Here is an 18514-nt window from a genome sequence, read left to right on the forward strand (position 1 = left end):
AAGAAATTTCAATAAAATGTATCTCATGACACGTCCTGTGATGACTAAATTAGCTTCCTAAGTTTATTATTATATAAATAATATATGGAATTCCATCTTCTTCCATCTGTCATCCCCATCATGAGGTCTGATTTGTCATTCAAATGAGGAGGAAATGATCAGTAAAAGACTGAAACATCCATCATGTAGCTTTCTTATCTCCTGAACAAACGGAGCTTCCTTTGGCCACAGAGGAACAGCAGCGGATGGACGACGCTCGCCACCGACAACAGAAACACACAGGCAGGAACCACCGTGAAGACCTGCGTCTCCTCCGTGAAGGACACCTTTTGCAAGAGAGACACTGGACTGTAACACGTCAGGACCACCAGCGCGTTGGTGCAGACCGTTTTGAAAGCTTTCTTTTTGGCAGGATGTAGCGTTGCTCTGCCTGGAGCGAGCTTGGTCAGCAACGAGGCCATGATGCTGAGGCTGCAGTGCACCGTCAGGACGCTGGTGGCCAGCAGCAACACGGGCGGCAGGTCTAATATTCTTTCATTGAAAAATTCCATAGAACCAGAATTTGCAATGTAAATTGAGGACAGGAAGAGCGTGAAACACCAGACGGTCACGGCGCTAACTTCCCTGAATCTGTACGTCTTCAGCAGCTGGAAATGGAGTGGATGAACCACAGCGACGTACCTCTCCAGGCAAATGAAGAAGACGCTCAGGGGCCCCCCCATTTGGCCGTACACACACAGAAACCTGAGGATTCGCTGGTGGGAATTCTTCTGCAGAAGCAGAAGGTGCAAATGCACAGCAGAGATCCAGTAATGAGGGAAGTTAATGAGCGCCAGATTCAAGTTTAAGATGTCCGTGGTCTTCCTGGACTTGAAGGTGACCCAGGCAACCCTGGCGATCAGGGGCAGCCCCACCAGCAATGGAAGGATGTCGATCAGACACAGAGCAACGATGTACCCGGTTCTCCTGGTAAATGCAGGAGTTTGGAGGCAAGCCTCCAGCGTTGGGTTGGAAAGGTTCATGACACTCAACTGACACGCAAAAAGATGGTCTGTCAAAAGGTGAAAGCGTTACGCAACCCTCACATCTGGACAGGTGTTGGGGTCACGCCTGGGATGGACCGGCACCTCCTGCTGGAACACATGATGTGACAATGGGAAAGGCCTTGTTGTGGTTATTTATGACATCATCCAAAAGGAAGTAGTTACTCTTATCATGTTTCCGATTAGATATCCAATTTATTGTCATTATTTTTAAAAAAGAAAAGAGTTTCGTGTAAGTAATTTGTTAAGGTGCAGAAGGTCGCCACTTACCAGGTGCTGCTGAGGGACACGAGCTCCAAAAGGCAACCGGGTCAAAAGAACGCCTGATTTGACTGAGCTGAGCATGATGGGCGACACAAAAACAACAGGTCTCGAACCAGCATGTCCTCGTTCTCCTGGGAGCTGCTGCCCCATCCTGGCCACCAGGGGGCAGTGTCAGAGCTACTGATGACACGTGACGTTAAACCACAGTTTAGTCAAACATCATCATGATAAAGAGTAAATCGTGAAAACACAAAGATTCTGCGTTTAGGCTGCAGCAGAAAATCACATCGACTTCCATCAGTCGAACTGTGATTAATCAGCAGTTTGTCACCAACACAATAAATCGAATCCTGTGAGTTTTTAATAACACGGAGAACATTTGCATTATAGCTGAAGGCTTATTTATTGACAAATATAGAAAGTAAACCACAATTAGGAGCTGCAGTTTAACAACGGACCACTAGGTTACATTTACAGAATGACCCTTTAGCTATAATTGTTATAGCTACATTACATTATTATATATACACATTATAGTATAATGTATATCTAAATACATGATATATACATATGTCAGAGTTGTTCTAAGTTTTGGAGGACATGAGAAGATAAACATCCATATGTAGGTACGTGTGTAAAATACGCCTGGAGATAAACACTGATAAACATGCTGAGAGAATAAATATCAAAATAAAAAAAACATTTTAAGTTGTGTTTCTCATTCTTAAAACTGCAACCAATAAATTCTGAAAAGCAAAAATATGTTCATTGGTTACAGTTTATTAGATTAGATGTAGCTCTTATGCTTTGGACAAAAATATAAAAAAAAAAATCTCATTTTAAACTGAGTTTGTTGTTCAGTTTCAGAAAAAAAAAGCTTAATTCCACATATAATGATAGTGATGATGCGTTGCTATCTTTGGGTTTAGCAAGTTAAACAGTTCATCTTTACGTTCCAAAGACCTGAAAAGCTACCTGTCGTTGATAGAACAAGTCAAAAGGGAGATGAATTCTAAAGAATGAAAAAGTTCTGGGAACAACACATACTTTAGTCTCACATGCGTGTTAGCCAATTCTTTATGGTTGTTTTATTATTTTAACTGCAAGATGTCTGTGTAAATTCTCAGTCATCCAGGTCATTGTATCCAAGGTAGTTTTCTCTGTGGTCACCTGAGAGTCGCTAACGACTCTCAGGTGACCACCCAGATCATTAGCATGCAAATGGTCCACAGGGGCTATATATTTTCAAGCTCTGTCCCCAGTGATTTCAGAACTGAAGAAGCCTTCTGGATAGAAGGAGGAACGTCTTCAAGAGAAGAAACAGTCCAGTTGACAGAAAACTACCTTGGATTATTTTAACTATTAATTCCATTTTATTTCTCAGACTATTGAGGAAATAAACTTCCTAAAAAATTCAAAATGCAACAGTTAGGTCAGTTTTTTTTTGTTTTGTTTTTTAACACACATAATTTATGTCTAATTATAAAAGACAAAGCAAGACGACATTTTTCTTCCCAGTTCTTCCCAGATATGCTAGCATATAAAATAGCATATAAGCTACAGATACAGTAAATACAGAGAACAAAGAGACCTGACGGATGGACGATGATCATTTAAAACAACATTTGTCCTCTACAAGCAAATCAGGTCGGCAGGTTTTGTTTGCTCAGCCTATATATTTAAATTAAATGTCTTTAAAAATATAAGTTCAATGTAAAGGCATTTTATGTTTAACCCTCCAAAAAAAGAAAAACCCCAAAACAAACCCCCAAAACAAGGCACATTATTTTGGCCTTTTTTAAATTTTAACATTTATGAATTGCAACTCTGGAGCAGATTTTTCTTCCTTTTATTCCTGATGTGCAACGACGCGCTGGTGCGGAGCGACGCCGGACAGGTCGTTCCTGATGATCTCATTAACTGTGGAAATAGAGATAAAACTCATTTAAACAATGAAAAAAACAAGATGTCTACATTTGTACTCATACTAAATATTAGTAATTACGACATGAATGAATCAAAAAGGTCGTTAAGGAATCAAGGTCAACGATCTTTAAACTCCAAACGAGATCGACTGGAGCCCTTGTGGAGTTTCCAGGCTGTGAAACAACACAGGACATCGTTGGACAGTTGCAGATGGGATTATTAAACTATTAATAAACTACAAAGTTTGAGGCAGCCAATAAGAAAGAATCTCAGAATTCTGATTTTACTGGAGATGCAGCCTCCCTCTCAGCAGAATCCAGGCCGTTCATCTGGGGGGAAACCAAGGGGGGGGGGGGGGGGGCACCACTGGAGCCGAACCAGGGAAACCAAGAAGGGGGGGGGGGGGGGGTCCCTCTGACTGAGCTCTTGTGTAAAACTGCTCATTTTCTTTATTTCCCAGCCAAATATCTCAGAATTCAACCAGAAGCTTCACGTTCAGAGTGTGAAGGCAACAGAAGCTACAATAACGAGGAACTGAGTCGTTAGTCCAAAACTGTGATTACTGAGCACAGAACAATCAGCTAACCCTGACCCTAAAACCCTGACCCTGACCCTAAAACCCTGACCCTGACCCTAAAACCCTGACCCTAAAACCCTGACCCTGACCCTAAAACCCTGACCCTGACCCTAACCCTGATCCTGTCGTGTCCACGTGCATGCCTGACACTCATCACGTTTCATATTCTGATGTAGAAATGACTTCATTTTAATATGTGGACTTTCATTAAAGGATCCAGTCTCGTGCAAAAGTTTTCGTCCAAATGAGAACTGCGACATTTAAAGTTCAGTTCTTACGAGGAACATCTGGTCACGGTTGTGATCTGGTGGCAGATTAATAATGATGGAGCCGCCGAGGCCGCCATCTTTAATCCAAAGAGAAGCGAATCACAAAGTTCACCATCTTGCCTTGATTCAGGTCATCGATCGAAACACTCGTGCAAATGGAAATGCCAAAATTCTGATCTAAGCTCTCAATTGTCCAGAACAATATGTGGCTACACAATATGTGGCTACACAATATGTGGCTACACAATATGGAACGCATCATGAACCAGCAGATGAGCGTCTGTTTCCCCGAGATCAGCATCAGTCAGGACCCTCGACTGGACGTCACACGAGTAGAATAAGATCAGTTCACAACCATGTAGCTGCTGCTGCTGCTGCTACTGCTGCTGCTGCTGCAGCTGCTACTGCTGCTGCTACTGCTGCTACTGCTGCTGCTGCCGCAGCTGCTACTGCTGCTGCTGCTACAGCTGCTGCTACTGCTGCTACTGCTGCTGCTGCCGCAGCTGCTACTGCTGCTGCTGCTACAGCTGCTGCTACTGCTGCTGCTACAGCTGCTACTACTGCTGCTGCTACAGCTGCTGCTACAGCTGCTGCTACTGCTGCTGCTACAGCTGCTACTACTGCTGCTGCTGCTACTGCTACTACTACTGCTGCTGCTACAGCTGCTGCTACTGCTGCTGCTACTGCTGCAGCTGCTACTGCTGCTGCTGCTACAGCTGCTGCTGCTACTGCTGCAGCTGCTACTACTGCTGCTACTGCTGCTGCTACTGCTACTACTGCTGCAGCTGCTGCTGCTGCTACTACTGCTGCAGCAGCTGCTACTACTGCTGCAGCTGCTACTACTGCTGCTGCTACTGCTGCTGCTGCTGCAGCTGCTGCTACTGCTGCTGCTACAGCTGCTGCTACAGCTGCTGCTACTGCTGCAGCTGCTACTACTGCTGCTGCTGCTGTAGCTGCTGCTGCTGCTACAGCTGCTGCTACTGCTGCTGCTGCTGCTGCTACAGCTGCTGCTACAGCTGCTGCTACTGCTGCAGCTGCTACTACTACAGCTGCTACTGCTGCTGCTAGTGCAGCTGCTACTACTGCAGCTGCTACTGCTGCTGCTACTGCAGCTGCTACTACTGCTGCTGCTGCAGCTACTACTACAGCTGCTGCAGCTACTACTACAGCTGCTGCAGCTACTACTACAGCTGCTGCAGCTACTACTACAGCTGCTGCAGCTACTACTACAGCTGCTGCAGCTGCTGCTACAGCTGCTGCTACAGCTGCTGCTACTGCTGCAGCTGCTACTACTGCTGCTACTGCTGCAGCTGCTGCTGCTGCTCCAGCTGCAGCTGCTGCAGCTACTACTACAGCTGCTGCTGCTGCTACAGCTGCTGCAGCTACTACTACAGCTGCTGCAGCTGCTGCCGCAGGTTGACAGTTTGCCATAACTGCATACATGGTCCTAAAGCTAAAGACTCTGTTTATGTTTTGCCACAGTGAAGTAAGAACATTTAGCTCTCTGTTGACGCACTAGTTCGCGTGGCCCACTTTTCACTGGGTTGTAACATTTGTTTAGGAAGGTCTAATTGGAAAAAAAAAAAAACTGTCAATCTATTGATCACTAAGTGTATCTACAAAACAATAGGCCCAACACTGGGGTTCCAAACATGTCACATGTTCTCGGGTCACAACCTCAACAGCCAGTGGAATCAACAGTGGAGTCATGAGTTCAACAGATTTGTTCTAAAAGAACCAATATAGAACAAGAGGTAAAATTTTATACGTATAGCCACGGATTGCCGCGTGATAATTTCCTGAACTGTTCACAGGTCAAGAGTTTTCCTTTCTGAAAATGTTGAGAACAAAAAGCCTTTATGTGGTCAGACAGTGCTCAACAGAGTGTTACTAACAGTTGTTCCTCCTCCACTGACAAATAAGTATGGAAACTAAACAGTTGATGAGGAGCAGGAAGCTGTGGGTTCGGGTTGACCCTGATGCAGGGTTCGGGTTGACCCTGATGCAGGGTTCGGGTTGACCCTGATGCAGGGTTCGGGTTCGGGTTCGGGTTGACCCTGACGCACCCATGGAAAGGGTAACTTTGTGTCCAAACTATAAGGATATTACTCTATTCAATTTTTTTTCCACTTTTGTTATTTTTATTTCCAAAGTGCAGTGAGCAGGTAATAAACCTGAAATCAGGAAATCAAGGTTTCACTCATGTGCATTATGAGCACAACTTTCCAGCAGTTACATACACATTGCAATATTAAACAGCATTACACCAGATGTTTTAAAATACGACCAATTCATTTTGTATCCTGATAGGGCATAAAAGTTCAATAGCATGATGTCAGTGAACAAATGCATTTTAAATACTTCACACATCTTATGCATCATATTCAAATATCAAACATCAACTATCAGCAGCAAATAAATCTTGAAACACATTAATAACATTCAAAGTAGCAAATCCCAAGCATTTATGTACATCTGAAAGGCAAATGTGATATAGCCCAGCAGCCCCAATAGCCTCTGTCTCTCCAGAGGAAACACAGCTGGACTACAGCTCCCAGAAACCACTGGGCAAACCAGGAAGTGGACATCCTTGCTACAAGCTGGTCAAAGAATCAAACATTCCAAAGCAAGGGGAAAAGCAACCTGAACAAACATTAAAGCTTCAGAAAGACGGTCAAACACCAAATCCATCTCCATTAACAGCATCACAATATCAATATTTAAGTTTAGGAGCATAGAGACAATGACAGTTCCACAAGTAAACCAAACAAACCCAAGACTTATCCAGAACTGATCCTTAGCTTTACCAAGTAGACCCAACAGCACCGCAGGAGCCACCATGACAGCAGATGACAAAGCCAGCAGGAAGTAAGAAACCCAATAAACTCACCCAGCAGCCGACACCAGGTGAGAACGTGGACAGGTAGCAACTGAAATCTCCCGCTCCCTTTAACCAGTCAGAAGGGTCACATGGGCACAAAGTGCACACGCTACTTAAAGAGACAGCGCTCATTAAACTAGCCTAGCTACCAGGTAGGTCTTGGCCTTTTAGTCAATGAAACCATTTTATCCCTTAGAGAGAAAGAATTAGAGAGAAGAATTAAAGAAATAATTAAGGAAAACTAAAGATGAAATAGGAGAATTCCACAAAACACAACACTGATGCAAGGTTAGGGTTAGGGTTAGGGTTAGGGTTAGGGTTAGGGTTAGGGTTAGGGTTAACCCTAACCCTAACCCTAACCCTAACCCTAACCCTAACCCTAACCCTAACCCTAACCCTGCATCAGGGTTAGGGTTAACCCTGATGCAGGGTTAGGGTTAGGGTTAGGGTTAACCCTGATGCAGGGTTAGGGTTAGGGTTAGGGTTAGGGTTAACCCTGATGCAGGGTTAGGGTTAGGGTTAGGGTTAGGGTTAACCCTGATGCAGGGTTAGGGTTAGGGTTAACCCTGATGCAGGGTTAGGGTTAGGGTTAGGGTTAGGGTTAACCCTGATGCAGGGTTAGGGTTAGGGTTAGGGTTAACCCTGATGCAGGGTTAGGGTTAGGGTTAGGGTTAGGGTTAGGGTTCGGGTTCGGGTTAGGGTTAGGGTTAACCCTGATGCAGGGTTAGGGTTAGGGTTCGGGTTAGGGTCATCCTCTGGACCAGGAAACAAATGTGGAAAGACCGCAGTTACATGTTTGCTTCATTAAAGGTGTATCGAGCCTAAAATAACTGCAGATATTATTTAAATTGAAGTGGGCGGACAGCAACATGTGGGTCCATCAACTGTTATTGTAGAGTGAACTTAATTCGGTATCATTTAGAACAAAAATATGTAAGACTTGTAAGACTTGGAAAACAGCTCATTAATGGGCTGAAATGTCTCTGGGCTATTAGTTCCTGAGGAAAGGTTCCTGAGACTCTTTAACGTTTGCATTTCTACTCATTTATAGTGTTAAACCTGACACAGCTGCAGCAGATAGAATCTTTTTTACTTTTTAAGTCATTCTGTAATTTATTCATAAGCCTGTCTTTTACTATTGATATTTCTAACAATTCTGAAAATTAAATGATGCGTTATTTTAAGTTGGAATGCTTTGCATTTGAAACAAAGAAAATGATACATTTATGTCTTTAAATCATAAACAAACTGACTCACATATGTTCCCTGTGATTATCTAAACTTTGGCGCTTCGATGGTGACGACCTCCCGACTTTGGGTCATGACCCTAACAGGGGTCATTTGTTGTTGGGTGGTTAGGGTCTGGCTCTAACCACTCGGGTTACCTCGCCACTGACGTGTGTCTTCAGCACACTACTGTGCGGTGGAACCTATGGCCCCCATGGCCACATCGCCTGTGCTCAAATTCAACCAAATGGGAGAATGAAAACCCCACCAGTATTTACTGGAGTCTAGACTCCAGAACCTCAAAGGATAGGATGAGCACACAGGACTTTGGGGTGAAACCCCTCAGAAAAATCCGTTATAGTTAAACTAATCTACTTTCACACAAAATGAAAAATTCACAAGACCTGGTTTCAGGTTACAACCCAAGTAGTTGCACTGGGGAGAACATCATTTCAAATCCAGGTTAACGAGTGCTAATAACACAGACTGCTAAAGGAAGGGGCACGGCGACGCGCCTGCAGTCTGCAGCATCTCACCCGCTGTGGGAAGGAAGTGCAGTCAGATGGTCCAGGAGGAGCTCTTGTGAGGGTTTACAGCACCAATACTCTGTCCACTGATAGCAGCTGCTCCATGTTTTGTTACATTTACTGCTTGTGTTTCCCCCACTGGACTGGATGGGAACAGCTTGGTTGTGCCTCCGGGAAGCTCATTTGTATAATTTATGTCAAATTACAGCAGTCCAGGATCCTTGAATGTCAGTGGTACGAGTGGTGGTCCACAGATGTGAGATCATAAATTTGGAGGTCCAAAAACCCCACTGTCTGACACAAACAAAATAGGATGCAGTAACAGTAATCTCATATTTGTCGGCTTAAGGCCGGCTCAACAACCTGCCAGTTACATTAACGTGACCTCAAACAACCTAACCACAAAAGCAAAAATGTCTTTGTTAAAATGCTGCTTTAGATACTGTGTTGCTCAATCATTGGACTGATTGTTCCTTTATTATTTTCAATGCAAACATGTATATATGTAAAAACATAGGGCCATCAAAGTTAATGAATTAATGTGGATAATGTGGATCCGTCATCATGATTAATCTGATTAAAAAATGTAATACAACTAACGGATCTGGAGCGGAGAATGCCTCTAAATGTCTCTGAAAATGTATTTCAGCAGTTTGTTCAAGCAGAGTTACTGCACATGCGGAAATAAGCAACTGATCTGGAAGTGACAGCAGAGGAAACCTTCTTGAATACAAAAAACCCCAGAAGGAGCAAACTGCCCCATGGAGCAGCAGGCTAGAGGCAAAAATTGTGACGGCACGGAGAGAAGTCAATCTAGCAGAGCTGAGTAGAGGCGTGAATCTCAGGACAGAGCGGCCCAAGAAATATAACAAACTGTCCACAACTGAGGCCCTGGAGACTGCTGAGCAAAGCTCACAGCCCTGGCCACCTGACTGAAGAGGTACACAAGAGAAGTAGAGGCAAGGAGAGTAAACAGGGTGTTCTCCACCAATCTAGCAAAGGTCTGAGCTCAGTGGCAGGGCACCAAGAAGACAACAGGCCCGCCCGCCCCCCCCCCCCACGCCCCCGCCCCCTAGGACTGAGCCTGAGCAATACTGGAAGAGTATCTGGGAGAAAGAGGCAACACAACACTACTGGCAAATGGCTGCAAGACCTACTGAGCACAGCCAACTCCCAGAACAGGACCCTGTAGTCATCACCCTAGCAGACATCCAAACAAGAGGGTCCAAAATGAAGAGCTGGACAGCACCAGGGCCCGATAAGATCCACACCTACTGGCTTAAGAAGCTGACTGCACTCCATGAAGGCCTGGCAGCACAGAGGAACCAGCTGCTAACATCAGGGAACCACCAAGAGTGGCTAACCCAGCCCGGACAGTCCTCATAATGAAGGACCCCCAGAAGGGCACAACACCGTCCAGCGACAGTCCAGCACATCACAGCAGGGTGCAAGATGTTAGCAGGAAAGCATACATGGAGCGGCGTAACCAGGTGGCTGGCATAGTGGACAGGAACATCTGAGTACGGACTGGAGGCCCCAGGGTCCAGGTGGAGAAAAGTGGTGGAGAACAAGCAGGCCAAGATCCTGTGGGACTTCCAGATCCAGACTGACAAGATGGTGGTGGCCAACCAGCCTGACATAGTGGTGGTAGATAAACACCAGGAGACAGTGGTGGTGATGGATGTAGCAATCCCGAGTGATAGCAACATCAGGAAGAAGGAACAGCAGAAGCTGGAGAAGTACCGAGGACTGAAGGAGGAGATAGAGAGAATGTGGGGCATGAAGGCAACAGTGGTCCCAGTAGTGATGGGGACACTAGGGGCAGTAACCCACAAGCTGATCCAGCAGATACCAGGAACCACATCAGAGATCTCTGTCCAGAAGAGCGCAGGAACAGCTAAGAACCCTCAGACCCCCAGGCTTCTGGTGGAGGACCCGAGTCTGAAGGAGGCACCGCCCAGGAGGGGGAGGAAGAGATTTAATTATATATATTTATATATACACACACACACATACAGACACTGTTTTTATATATACTGTATATACTGTTTATATAACTGGAGGGGAGAGAGACAAGAGATACAATTACTACAGTCACTTTTTCAGAAAACAAAAGGGGAAATATGCGATTACGGCTTTTCCCGTGAAGAGCTGAACACTTTGAAATGCAACGCTTAATATTGACCCTAATAAAAACTTTTCACTCACCATCATCGAGGTACATCTGATCCAGCTCCTGTGGCTCCTGTTTGATGCTGACAGCCAGAGATGGTGGACTGCTGTCCCTTCTGCCGACACCTTTGGGATGAGTCTGTGCTCCTGGGCTGCTGCTGTCAATGACCGTCGTGCAGTGGCTCGAGGACAGAGCCAGGTTGGTTGGAGTCGAGGCCTGCGAGGTTGGGGAGGCAGCAGAGCTGCTGGGTGGGTTAAGGCTCAGGGGTTGATAACGTCCAGGTGCCTCCTGGATGATGGAGACATGTGGGGTGAATGATGAAAGTTCCTGCCGTTGGGGACTTGTGCTTGGAGAGGACAAGGGAGTCAGTGCGGAAGGTTTTGGTGTTGGTATTTGCTGGCTGATGGGGCCCACCACGTAAGGCCTGAGGTCAGGGGTCATCATTGCACTCATGACCTGAGGAGGGAAGTATGGCTTTGGACTGTGCTGACTGCACACCACAGGGACGTCAAAGTCATCATGTGGCTCTGTCTTAATTGTTGGGACTGAGAGAAAAGGAAAAAGCTAAATTAGTATGTGTGTGCATGTATGTGTGTAAGTGAGGGGGTTTGTGGCTAGGATACCTGCTGCCAAACAAACACTCTCGTCAATGAGACTCTGTGTCTGGGCCTTAGCCCTCCCACTCTCCACGAAATATTCAGGAAAAAAGCAGGAAAACGGGATGACTCACTAACACAAGAAATATCCAGCTGCTCCCACAATAAAATGGCTATTTTACTTGGCCCTCATTCCGGATTTGCTAATATCGACTAAATGAGATGAGATTTGCGGCTGTAACAGCAGCGTCACCCCATTGATTTAAAATTCTTTACTTAACACTTATTTGGACAAAGAAGAGTTTTAGTAAAAAAGAAGACAAAATGGAGACTCCCAGGTTGTTTGAGGCTTGTGGTTATTGAACCAACAGAGACATCAGACGAAGGACTTTGGACGGTTTGTGGCTCATCAATCTGCAGCTGCCGACGTGACATAAGTCTTATATAACAGAACAGTTCAGGACAGTTAGAGTCTGACCACAAGACCCATAAAATGCATCACTAAGTGGACCTGATCCTGCTTTTATTTATGAGGATGGTTCAGATTACAACATGGAGCGTGTCTGCATTTTGAAAGTCTTCTTTAACAGCTCTTATTTTTAGACCTGGTACACGTAAATATGAATTAAATTAGCTAGACAGGAAAGCAATCACGAATATTAGGTAAACATTAGCTTTTACTCATTATTTTAAACATTTTCACAAATTAAATATGCAATTTTTTTCTTATACGTATAAGGGATGCACAGGGTAAATTTAAGCCATTCATATGGTATATATATGTATATATATATATATATAGTTTCTGTCTTTAAATAGCAATTATTAAATGTACAGGGTTCAGCAGTTTTCATTGTAACTTATGAGCCGTTGCAATAACACCATTTCTGTATTGGGTGACCAAAACTCACTTTGTCCTATGAATTGTCGAAACCACAGATTATGCTTTTAACTTTTACATTTCTAAATCTGATGAAATAAAGTAGCATGTTACCCTAACCCTAAAAAACATGTCACAATAGGAGTGAAACAAGGACACGAATATTCAAGCATTCATGATGAAAAGAGGGTCCGAGATGCGACAATTAAACCGAGTTCAGGCTGAAAACTGCACCTGGTTAAACAACCCTAACCTGGTTAAACAACCCTAACCTGGTTAAACAACCGTAACCTGGTTAAACAACCCTAACCTGGTTAAACAAGCCTAACCTGGTTAAACAACCCTAACCCTAACCTGGTTAAACAACCCTAACCTGGTTAAACCTGCTCTGTTTCTTGACTTTTTAACCACCTTAGGAGACATTAGGAGGCACCAGGCAGACACACCGTCCCCCAGTCCACCCCAGTCCACCCCAGTCTACCCCAGTCCACCCCAGTCTACCCCAGTCTACCCCAGTCCACACCCGTCCACCCCAGTCCACCCCAGTCTACCCCAGTCCACCCCAGTCTACCCCAGTCTACCCCAGTCCACCCCAGTCCACCCCAGTCTACCCCAGTCTACCTCAGTCCACCCCAGTCCACCCCAGTCCACCCCAGTCTACCCCAGTCCACCCCAGTCTACCCCAGTCTACCCCAGTCCACCCCAGTCTACCCCAGTCTACCCCAGTCTACCCCAGTCCATGCCCGTCCACCCCAGTCCACCCCAGTCTACCCCAGTCCACCCCAGTCCACCCCAGTCTACCCCAGTCCACCCCAGTCCACCCCAGTCTACCCCAGTCAGAGGAAGCGGGACACTTCATTGCCCACAGGGAGGGTCGGCCCATTTTACTTGAATTGGAGCTTTGAACCACCTACTGAATTTTCGCTTGCAGCTAATTAGCAATGGTTTCTACATTCACTTGGCAGGTCAGTGTTTATATTTAGTTTGGCAACAGATTCTCTATCGGAGTGTCGTGTTTTCCCATGCTCGTGCATCCAGTCTCTGCAGCATTCATGCAGCGTTAGATATGGAAAAGAACAGTTGTTTTCTCCTTTCTTTTGGTTTTTAAATAAAGAATGGATTTTGTTTCTTGGTTTCTCTTTAGTCAATGAGAAAAACCTCATCTTCAAAACTCTACCAAAATGTGGATGCTAATCAAGGAAATTGCAGCTGTAATGATGAGGAGGACGTTGAAGAGAACTTTACCATTGGCAGGGACGAAGGTGAAATGCTGGTGCTGACTTCGTTTTCTCTTCCCATTGCAGACATAGAAGTTGACATGGACTGGAGTGGAGAGTCTCTGGTTGCAATAAGGAGGGATCTCCACCAGGAGAGAAGTCTGTAACAACAACTCAAAATATTCATAACTCATTTTGAGCATTTCCTCCCTTATTAATACCGTTTTATACAGGATTTGCAGTTGAATCAGTGTCGCACGTCATTGTTCCATTAAAAAAGACCACCTGGAGAACCAGAGCCACCAATAAACCACTTTTATTGTATGTGTGCTATATATTAGAGTTAACTATACATTAACATTAATTCCAAATGAGAGAAATGGCACAGAGTGCAGATGTCATGTGTAAGTAAGTATGTATCTGCATCCATGTGGGAGGCCTCCAGTACACCACTAGTGTGTGTGTGTGTGTGTGTGTGTGTGAGTGTGAGTGTGAGTGTGTGCAGAGAAAAACAGATCAAATGAAACTTTTGTAATAAGAAGACTGATACTATTAATTATTAATGTATATGTATATATGTATAATAACACACAAATATGTGCTTTAACTTGTGGAATAAACACCAAGTAGACAAACATATTACAGAAGTATGCTGAGCTTTTATTTGCACTTAGCTGAGTGAGCGAGCTGTTGTTTTATTCCCGTAGCTTTAATAGCCTAAAACGTGAATGCATCAAACCATCCTGAATTTCTCACAATAACACTTACAGACTTTGAAGCTTCTCTAACAACTTTGGCCTCCATTTCCCACAGGTGCTGACCATCTACAGGACAGAACACAATGACAAATGAGTACGTATTCACCTTCATCGGAGCTGCAGCATTGAGAGAGTAGCGTCACATCATAGCGATTAAATCAACAGAGAAATCTGATGAAGACTGAAAAAATCTGTGCTGAAACTTAATCACGATGGAGGATCTTATCATGCAGGAGCAGCTGGTCAGCTTATAAAATCACAACTTGCTTCAAATGATTTCTGCCTTAACCCTAACCCTGTAGGGGGACCCCCCCATCAGCAGGAGGGTCCCCTACATGAGCCTGGTCCTGCTCCAGGTTTCTTCCTGTTAAAGGGGAGTTTTTCCTGCCACTGTTGTAGTCTGGGGTCAGGCCCTGGGATTCTGGAAAGGGCCTTGAAACAATTTTGATTGTAAAAGATGCTGTATAAATGATTGATTGATTGATTGATTGATTGATTGATTGATTGATTGATTGATTGATTGATTGATTGATTGATTGATTGATTGATTGATTGATTGATTGATTGATTGATTGATTGATTGATTGATTGATTGATTGATTGATTGATTGATTGATTGAATGAATGAATGAAAGGAAGCATGTACAAGGTGAAGAGGATTGGTCCAAGTCCAGAACCTTGAGGAACTCCATGGCTAACCCTACTGTATGAGGAGGGAACGCCGTGGACATGGGCAAACTGGTATCTATCAGATAAATATGATCTAAACCAGTCTAGTGCTGTCCCTTTAATCCCAATCACATGTTCCAGTCTCTGTAACAGGATGCTGTGATCAACTGTATCAAAAGCAGCACTGAGGTCCAGCAGAACCAGCATAGAGACCAGTCCATGATCGGAAGCTATGAGAAGATCATTAGTGACTTTAAGAAGTGCTGTTTCTGTGCTGTGGTGAGCTCTAAAGCCTGACTGAAACATCTCAAACAGGCTGTTCCTCTGCAGGTGCTCCAGTAACTGAGTCACCACCACCTTCTCTAGAACTTTAGAGATCAAAGGAAGGTTGGATATTGGCCTATAATTTGCTAATACATCAGGATCCAGTGATGGTTTTTTAAGCAACGGCTTAATCACTGCCACCTTGTAGGACCGGGGTCCATAACCTGACACTAAAGAACCATTGATCTGGTCCAGGATAGAACTGCCTATCAGTGGTAGAACATCCTTCAACAGGTGTGTTGGGATGGGATCTAAAGGACACGTGGTGGTCTTGGATTTCTGAATTAGCGATGACGCCTCCGAAAGATATATAGGGCTGAAGGAGTTTGAGGGCTCATTGGAGACCCTGTATGTTCCCAGTCAGCACATCTGGTGATGGTCCAGTTGTTGGGATGGCCTGGTTAGCTTTCTCTCTGATAGCTAGAACTTTATCAGTGAAGAAGCTCATGAAGTCTTCACCACTCAGGGAAGAAGAGATAAGTGGATCTAAAACACTGTGACTCTTGGTTAATTTGGCCACAGTGCTGAAACGAAACCTGGGGTTGTTCTTATTTTCCTCAATTAAAGAAGAAAAATAAGCTGTTCTAGCCTTGCGAAGGGCCTTTTTGTAAACTAATAGACAGTCTTTCCAGGCTACATGGTAGCTGTCTATCTTACAAGAATGCCACTTCCTTTCCAGTCTTCGCACTTTCTGCTTGAGGGTCCTGATATGTGAATTATACCAGGGGGCACACCTCCTCTGATTTACTATTTTCTTTTTCAGGGGGGCAACAGAATCAAGCGTGATTCTCAGTGAGGTTGCTGCACCTTCAGCAATAGAGTCAACCTCAGCAGGGCTAAGATTATAATGACTGATCCCTTTAGGGAACATTATTCGGCAGCATGGGATAAATGTTCATTGTTATGCTGATGACACTCAGCTCTATTTATCCATGAAACCCGAGGAGACAGAGAAGTTAGTGAAGCTCCAGACCTGTCTTAAAGACATAAAGTCCTGGATGTCTTCAAATTTCCTCCTCCTTAACCCAGGAAAAACTGAGGTCATGGTGTTTGGTCCTGAACCTCTCAGGGATAGATTAGATCACATGATCACTCTAGATGGTATCTCATTAACATCTAGTCTCTCTGTGAGGAATCTTGGAGTAACTTTTGATCAAAATCTCTCCTTCAACTCACACATTAAATTAGTCTCTAGAAGTGCCTTTTTCCACCTGAGGAACATCTCAAAGATCAGGAAGCTACTGACCCACCATGATGCTGAAAAGTTAGTCCAGCATTTGTTCCTTCAGGCTGGACTACTGTAACTCCTTATTATCAGGGTGTCCAAACAACTCTTTAAGAAGCCTCCAGTTGATCCAAAATGCTGCAGCCAGAGTTCTGACAGGTATTGACCACAGAGGTCACATGACTCCTGTACTGGTGTCTCTTCATTGGTGGCCCGTTAAATTTAGAATAATTTTTAAAACCCTTCTTCCTCAGAGGTCCTCAGAGGCCTAGCTGGAGGAGCCAGGCAAATCCACATCAGCAGTCAGTCAATCCGCTACGGATTTCCTGCTTCAAACAAAATCAACTTCAAACAACAAGTAGGCTAAAAATGATCTAGATATGATATGTGAGGTGGCTCGCTGCATGCAATATTTCAATGACACATTCGTTGAGAAACTGATATTTTCTGAACAGAAGGCTCAGAAATGTACTTGAAGGTGCGGAACTGTAGGCTACAGTCTACTGCAACGGGGGGTTCAAATAGTTTTGTCTTAGATTATTGATTGTATGACAAACACAGATCGGGGAATACTACACAACAAAACATATTAATTTTAGAATATCTCAAATATTTCATTACTCCCAAAAAGTTCTATCTCTTGGGGGGTTCCAAAGGACCAGCCACTGGTGTTGAACCCTTCCAGAATGCAAACGTTGTTTAGATTATCCATGCACATAAATGATAGCAAAACACCACTGATGCTAATTCAGTTAGTGTGGACACGTAAATTGATAAAAACAATCTGATGAGGAACAGAATTGTAGGATTCTTCATTCCTCCCTGAGGCCTACCTGAGTCCTTGAGTCCTCCCTGAATCCTCGAGTCCTCCCTGAGTCCTCGAGTCCTCCCTGAGTCCTCCCTGAGTCCCCCCGAGACCTCCCTGAGACCTTCTTGAGACCTCCCTGAGACCTCCCTGAGTCCTCCCTGAGACCTCCCTGAGACTCCCTGAGACCTCCCTGAGTCCCCGATTCCTCCCTGAATCCTCGAGTCCTCCCTGAGACCTCCCTGAGTCCCCGATTCCTCCCTGAGTCCTCGAGTCCTCCCTGAGTCCTCCCTGAGACCTCCCTGAGTCCTCGAGTCCTCCCTGAGTCCTCCCCGAGTCCTCCCTGAGACCTCCCTGAGCCCACCCTGAGTCCTCCCTGAGTCCTCCCCGAGTCCTCCCCGAGACCTCCCTGAGACCTCCCTGAGACCTCCCTGAGACCTCCCTGAGTCCTTGAGTCCTCCCCGAGTCCGCCCTGAGTCCTCAAGACCTCCCTGAGACCTCCCTGAGACCTCCCCGAGTCCTCCCTGAGTCCTCCCTGAGACTTCCCTGAGACCCCGATTCCTCCCTGAGTCCTCGAGTCCTCCCTGAGACCTCCCTGAGTCCCCGATTCCTCCCTGAATCCTCGAGTCCTCCCTGAGACCTCCCTGAGTCCTCGAGTCCTCCCTGAGTCCTCCCTGAGACCTCCCTGAGTCCTCGAGTCCTCCCTGAGTCCTCCCTTAGCCCACCCTGAGTCCTCGAGTCCTCCCTGAGTCCTCCCTGAGTCCTCCCCGAGTCCTCCCCGAGTCCTCCCCGAGTCCTCCCTGAGACCTCCCTGAGCCCACCCTGAGTCCTCCCTGAGTCCTCCCCGAGTCCTCCCCGAGACCTCCCTGAGACCTCCCTGAGTCCTTGAGTCCTCCCCAAGTCCGCCCTGAGTCCTCCCTGAGTCCTCCCTGAGACCTACCTGAGTCCTCCCTGAGACCTGCCTGAGTCCTCCCTGAGTCCTCCCTGAGTCCTCCCTGAGACCTCCCTGAGTCCTCCCTGAGGACTCCCTGAGTCCTCCCTGAGACCTCCCTGAGTCCTCCCTGAGACCTCCCTGAGTCCTCGAGTCCTCCCTGAGTCCTCCCTAACCCTCTCTGAGTCCTCCATCTCTATGTGACTAACCCTGCAGTCCTGG

The 18514-nt window shown here is 45.5% G+C and overlaps 2 protein-coding genes across 4 annotated transcripts in view; both read right to left on the reverse strand.

The window, feature by feature from the left end:
• Nucleotides 1–27: 27 nt before the first annotated feature.
• On the reverse strand, nt 28–2513 carry LOC105418185 (olfactory receptor 10Q1-like). Its single transcript, XM_029844672.1, has 2 exons — nt 1314–2513; nt 28–1133 (listed from the first exon to the last, which is right to left on the reverse strand). Exon 2 carries the CDS (start codon nt 1020–1022, stop codon nt 195–197), a length of 828 nt encoding a protein of 275 aa, XP_029700532.1. The 5' UTR covers nt 1023–1133; nt 1314–2513; the 3' UTR covers nt 28–194.
• Nucleotides 2514–2754: 241 nt separating this feature from the next.
• The window catches only part of nfatc1 (nuclear factor of activated T cells 1), a 32789-nt gene continuing 17029 nt past the window's right edge, over nt 2755–18514 (reverse strand). For all 3 annotated transcript variants that reach the window (XM_029845537.1, XM_029845538.1, XM_029845536.1), the window contains 4 exons: nt 14349–14404; nt 13609–13741; nt 10923–11432; nt 2755–3227 (listed from right to left, as the gene is read on the reverse strand). In XM_029845537.1, coding sequence (XP_029701397.1) covers nt 3157–3227; nt 10923–11432; nt 13609–13741; nt 14349–14404 — 770 coding nt within the window. In that variant the 3' untranslated portion in view covers nt 2755–3156. The remainder of the gene's footprint in view (nt 3228–10922; nt 11433–13608; nt 13742–14348; nt 14405–18514) is intronic.

Source organism: Takifugu rubripes, chromosome 12 (genome assembly GCF_901000725.2).
Source record: "Takifugu rubripes chromosome 12, fTakRub1.2, whole genome shotgun sequence".
NCBI classification, from domain to species: domain Eukaryota; kingdom Metazoa; phylum Chordata; class Actinopteri; order Tetraodontiformes; family Tetraodontidae; genus Takifugu; species Takifugu rubripes.

Excerpts from the sequence above, each read along its gene's own strand:
- LOC105418185 (XM_029844672.1), bottom strand. The coding sequence starts at position 1,022 with ATGAACCTTTCCAACCCAACGCTGGAGGCTTGCCTCCAAACTCCTGCA.